Source organism: Anabas testudineus, chromosome 2 (assembly GCF_900324465.2).
Source record: "Anabas testudineus chromosome 2, fAnaTes1.2, whole genome shotgun sequence".
Lineage (NCBI taxonomy): Eukaryota > Metazoa > Chordata > Actinopteri > Anabantiformes > Anabantidae > Anabas > Anabas testudineus.
The window spans coordinates 25141348-25147347 of NC_046611.1; the positions used below are offsets into that span (position 1 = coordinate 25141348).

Consider the following 6000-nt stretch of genomic DNA (forward strand, 5'->3'; position numbering starts at 1 on the left):
TGAAAACTTTAGTAGCCGATGTATTTTCGGCATTTTAGAAAGATTTATCACAACGTTTTTGTTTTTTGTTTCCAGTGCGTAAATGCAGAAAGTATTTTAGTTGATCCATAGTGTCATCTATCAGAAATATCTCCAGCACTTTAGTCTGACATGAAGTCATACTATCTCTGAAATCTATTAAACATAAAGGTCATGTATCTGATATATAACTGCTTTTAATGAATATTTACTATAAGTCCATGTGTGACAGTAATAACCTTTAATATAACTGTTTGTTTTATTTGTTTCTTGAACTTGGAAATGTAACAGAAAGAAATATGGCGACCTCTGCTGGGAAAATGCTGTCATTGCACAGCTAAGGTTTGTCCGGTGTGCAGTGTAGAAAACATCAAAATAACCAGAGTAATTATGCGCAACTATTATAGTAGATGTACCAAAACGAATGTTGTTTTTGTGGGGTAGATATTTTTATCATAATAATAATAATAATAATAATAATAGTAAAACTAAAAGGGATTCTCCGAGCCTGTAGGGGGGGTGTGTGTATTTTGCTGTGCTGCCTTCACTTGTCCCCTACAGTAACAGCAGATAAAATGGCGTCCGAAGTCATGTCTGACTCCCAAGATGAGAAAGCTGCTCTGCTCGAGAAAGACGAGCAGCAGCAAAGTGGAGGAGCTGCGAAGCAAAGCGAGTGTAAACTGAGGCTTTATCACTGGACTCAGTCCTTCAACTCTCAGAAGGTGAGTGTTCAAGTGGCACCGGTTCAGAACCACAGTCGAGTGGACAGCTCCTGGTCGAGGGCCTTTTATTATAGCTGTTTACCTACAGAGGAGGTTTCAGCATCACAGGTCACTGGGCAGCTGCTGATCAGTGGTTTGATCAGGTTTCTGTTTGGATGTCAGTTGTTCCCTGAAGATTTATTGTATTTATTTTGGATCTATCTTGTGTGTCTAATGTAATTCACTGACTCAGTTTGTTCCCTTTCTTATGTATATGTACAGGTAGTTTCTCCCAGTTAGTCTTTCCCAGCACATTAAAACTGTTTGCACTCGAAACACACAAGATGTGTTTAATTTAATATTTATGTGTAATTATTATGCGTGTGGTTGGAATCTAACGTAACTTAGTTGATCTGTTCTTTGTGTATGCTGCAGTGGTTTGTTACCTATGTTACTTATTTTATGTTTAGTAACAGAGAATCCATTAGCTGTGTGCAGACTGTTTGTACCTTGCATTGTAATCTTGCATCTGAAAAACACATAGATTTGTTAGTATATCCATCACGTAAAGGTCAATAGCTCTTAAACCGTAGACTTTTCAAGAGATGAAAAAAGCTAAGGTTAATTACACGTGTACAGGTCAAAGCGCTGGGACCTCTGAACTTCTGTTGTGAGTCATAGTTGTTGTTTTACAGGTGCGTCTGGCCGTAGCAGAGAAAGGTTTGCACTGCGAGGAGTATGACGTGAGCTTACCACTCAGTGAACACAATGAGCCCTGGTTCATGCATCTGAATCCTACTGGTGAGGTACCAGTCCTGGTGCACAATGACAATGTCATATGTGACCCGACACAGATCATAGACTACCTGGAGCAGAACTTCACTGATGGTGAGACTAAATAAACACTGTTGACTGGCAGGGCTTCATACTCCCTATTTCTTTTCCCACATCCACTTTCTTTGCTCTTTGGGTATTTTTGGGTTTAAAGTAAACATTTTATGTTGTAATTAATTTGTGTTGTACATTTGCTGTTTTTAAATTCATTGTCACTGTGTTTAATTTTCCATTTTCTGTTGGTTTGCACTGATTCACGATAGCTTTGTTCTAAGGGTCTCACCTAGTCATCTTTAAGGGGAGAGAACTGGTAAGCATGAAACAATACATTTGAATGAAAATTGTGTGTTTTAATATCAACCACTAAACATTTAGTTTCCCTTTTTCTACATCAGCTCTCTCTGACGAGCTTATATTGTATAAAATACAGCAGGATTTCACAACTTGTTCATCTCCAGAAGGTGTTCCCAGGCTGGTCCCTGAAGAGGGCACTACCTACTATCACAGAGTGCAGCACTACAGGGAGCTCCTGGACTCACTACAGATGGATGCCTACACCCATGGCTGCATCCTCCATCCTGAAATCACAGTGGACTCCCACATACCAGCATATGCTGCCACCTGCATACAAAGTAAGAACTTCAGATGCACATTAGAGCCACTAACTGCTTAACACCTGCTGGTTCATTGTTGTGACAGACAAGGGTCAGACCGGTCTGTGAGGCCCATACAGAGCAATCTGTGATGCGCTGGATATTCTGACCCCAGTTATTGTGACCACAACATTGAAACCAGATGTTGTGACTGTAATCAAGTTTATAATACTTACCACACAAACCACAGTGTGCCTCATCAGGTCTAATGTGCTCTTGTGCTTTGTGTGACAGCACAGATCAGAAACACAGAGTCTGAGCTGAAAAAACTGGCTGAACAGAACCCGGAGCTTAAAGATGCGTATGTAGCAAAACAGAGGCGTTTGAAAGTAAGTTATTCAGGTTTGCAGAGTGCTGACTATACAAATCTGTTGTGTGTGTGTGTGTGTGTGTGTGTTTTTATTGATTTACAATAACTTAGCTCTGTGCCATCTAACATTGATGCAGTCCTACAAAACAAAATGCATTGTTAAACTTTACTGCTGATAAGCAGTCAACAACTAACCCACAACAGCAGCACTATGTGTGCTATAAGTCATAGCTACGTGGGGACATAGCTGTGACCAGCTGGAGCGAAATCTAAAAGTATAACTGTTTTCTGTAAAAACAGGAAAACTGTGTTTCAGTTTCTTAACTAAATGAGGCAATGGCTAAATGCATTCATGATGACACCTAGTTAAACTCTTGCTAGAGCTACTTAGCTGAGCAATAAGTGTGTGTCATCTCAGCGTTTGACATGTAAATCGAGAATTTAAATGTATTAAATTGTACTACATAGATTCCAGTATAAATATTAATTGTAAAGAGGCAGACATACTGTAAACTATGGGTTGAGCTGGAAGCAAGGAAGGAATATTTCTGCATTTCTCTTTATGCCAAGTTGGTAAATAACTAAATAACCTATATTTTGTGTACAGTGAGTTACTTGTATGGTACTGGGTATTTCACTGTTACTTTTACTCAACTACATTTGTATGATACATTTCTTTTGCCAGTTACCTATTAATACATGATGATTTATGTAGGGGATTAACAATGTATTAGTACAGGAAGTGGCTAAAATGAAGGTCCTCCCTTACCCGCTGTGCTTTTTTTGTTAGTCTAATGGTAACTTTTTGCCCCTTATGTTTTTTTGCATGCATTTTTTGATCATGATTTTCATCAGTTAGTTGAACAAATGTGGACTGAACTTGCACACAGCTGCATCAACCTCAGCACTGGGTGCAGCCTTAGAGCTAACACACGTGAAAATGTTTCTGCAGTCCAAGCTGTTCGACCACGACAACATGAAGTACCTGAAGAAGCTTCTGGATGAACTGGAGAATGTGATGGAACAGGTGGAGACAGAGCTGCAGAGGAGGGTGGAGGAAACACCAGGTGATCACAGACTCGTTTACATTTTATAATTTTCTATATATATAAACTTCTGCATTAACACGTGCCAGTTGTAACTCTCACAACACAGCCACATTTTGATTGCGGTGTCCTTTGACTGTCATACATTTTTGTTCCTCCTCCACTCGTAGAAGAAGGCAGTCAGCCCTGGTTGTGTGGGGAGTTCTTCAGCATGGCAGACGTCTCACTGGCCGTCACCTTGCACCGCCTCAAGTTCCTCGGCCTCTCCCGTCGCTATTGGGGCAATGGCAACCGTGTCAACTTAGAAACATACTATGAGCGTGTGGTGGAGCGCCCAGCTTTCAGGAGAGTCCTGGGCCACGTCAACAACATCCTCATCTCAGCTGTGCTGCCTGTGGCGTTTCGACTGGCCAAGAAGAACGCACCGGTCATTGTTGGTACCACTCTGCTGATAGGCCTTCTGGGAGGGGCGACATACCTTGGTTTTCTTTACATGAAGAAGAGGCTGACGGCCCTTAGCTGAGGGAGGATGAGGTGATTTGGGACTGAACTGGGGTGGGAGAAGTAAAGAAAGAGAAAAAGAGAAACACCAAGACAAAAATGTTAAAAAAAATAATTAACCATTATGGTCAATTGAGAGACATCAGTAATATGTCATTCGTACAGGCTTGTTTTTTTTTTTTTCTGGTAGCACAGTAATTCACATTAGTAAATGACTGCTGCATTACTCTTTAAAGTTAGGACTTAAAGGACCATGCTGGTGTTTTGGACATGTTTATTAACATTTCAATAACAAGTATAGTGTGTGGTGTGTCTTTGCAGCTCTTTAAATTAAGAATCAGCTTCCTAACAACACTTGGTTTACCAGCGGCTGATGAATAATATCAAAAGATAAAGAAATAAAACAAATCTGACTATCCTTCAGCTGGGGAGAAATATACTATTACTGTGCCGGAGTTAAAAATGAATAGTTTCATTGTGCCATGCAACTGTAGCATACCTTTGACACAAACCACATATTTGATTTATGATAAATATTCACACACAAAACACCCTTATGGTTACTGCAGATGTCTTTATGTGTTCTTACTTCATTATTAACACAGTAATATGTTTTGTCATTTCATTGTTATCCTGTCTGCATTCTGTGACAAAGTGTGTCAGCATTCAGCAACTTAATTTGCCCAGCAGTTAACATACCGCACATTAACACAAAAGGTGTCTACATATGACAAAGGCTCTGTCAGGACTCCCTGTTATCACACCTGCACTGTAATGTGTGACTGACGGATCATTATTTGAAATATTCTCTGTGTAACAATAGCTGAATGAAAGCCTTTCCAATCTCATCGACATCTTCTCTAGAACACAATATCCAACATCTGTCTGAGATTAAACCGCTCCAAAAACTCTGCAGTGTTTCCCATTAATTCAATCTAGTTAAGAAAGGCATCAAAAATCACAACTCAGCACCAATGAATAGACTATTATGTATTATAGAGGTATAAAAATAGAAGGGAGTAGACAGTTAATCACATATCCACAAGTCTGAATATTAGTCAGCATCTATAACAATTTGTTTGCCCAGTCACAACCTTCAGGCCAACACTGACATTTAACATCTGGTCAGCTTTGATTTAAACTTCTCGTCACGTGAGCTCTAGGCTCACATAAAACAGACACATGCTAGACTTTTCAACAAAGCCTTGCCTTTGTTTCCAGTGGTCAAGAGGCTGGGCAGTGTAGATGTCAAAGAAATGCCTCACATGTGTGAAAGCCACATGTGAACAGAGCTGTCAAAGGGACCACAACCTCATACCAGTGTGTTAACTCTGGAAAATCATTCCCTTGTAAATAGCAACCAAAATGACATAATTGTTGCCACAGGGTTATATCACAGACATGTCATTTTAAGGGGTAAGTCATAAAGTTTAAAACCAAATTAGACAAATTCGCACATTTTGACAAGTGATTTTAAGACAACTGTGTGTTGGACCGTTTAAAGAGCAATGATTATATTAGACACATTGAAGTATATATGAATATGAAAGGGGAAGGGGGGGGGGGGGATAATTTCTTCAGTTAAATAATTAAAACTTAAGTTTTGCTTTATGAATATTATTAGAAATAAGTAACTGTGCACTTTCCCCACTAGACGGCAGTGTTTCCTCAGACAACAGTCATCTCTGTGAGGCTTATGAGATGATTCACAGGGAAGGGGGCAAGCTCACTAAGCGCCTGTGTGTGTTTCAAATGACTTGTATTTTTACAAAATCTGTACTTTCTGGAATATGCATGACTTTTAAGCTGTGCAGTCCCTTCAATAAATGCATTTTTCTGTGGACTGCTATATGTTAGAGTGACATTTGCAGCCAAGGAAGATTCAGCCAGCTGACAAAATAAACCTCTTGTTAGAGCTGGACAGGGTCAGGTATTGT

The 6000-nt window shown here is 39.7% G+C and overlaps 1 protein-coding gene across 1 annotated transcript; it reads left to right on the top strand.

Moving 5' to 3' along the window:
• Positions 1-439: 439 nt before the first annotated feature.
• gdap1 (ganglioside induced differentiation associated protein 1) lies at positions 440-4954 on the top strand. The gene is made up of 6 exons (XM_026363487.1): positions 440-740; positions 1415-1607; positions 2012-2185; positions 2441-2535; positions 3469-3583; positions 3733-4954. Exons 1-6 carry the CDS (start codon positions 594-596, stop codon positions 4083-4085), a joined length of 1077 nt encoding a protein of 358 aa, XP_026219272.1. The 5' UTR covers positions 440-593; the 3' UTR covers positions 4086-4954.
• The last annotated feature ends 1046 nt before the right edge of the window (positions 4955-6000 follow it).

What these genes read in the sequence shown, in the direction of transcription:
- gdap1 (XM_026363487.1), top strand. Translation starts at nt 594, where the DNA reads ATGGCGTCCGAAGTCATGTCTGACTCCCAAGATGAGAAAGCTGCTCTG. An exon ending in GGAGCAGAACTTCACTGATG is followed by an intron (nt 1,608 to 2,011) that starts GTGAGACTAAAT and finishes GTTCATCTCCAG; the next exon opens with AAGGTGTTCCCAGGCTGGTC. An exon ending in GAGGGTGGAGGAAACACCAG is followed by an intron (nt 3,584 to 3,732) that starts GTGATCACAGAC and finishes CTCCACTCGTAG; the next exon opens with AAGAAGGCAGTCAGCCCTGG.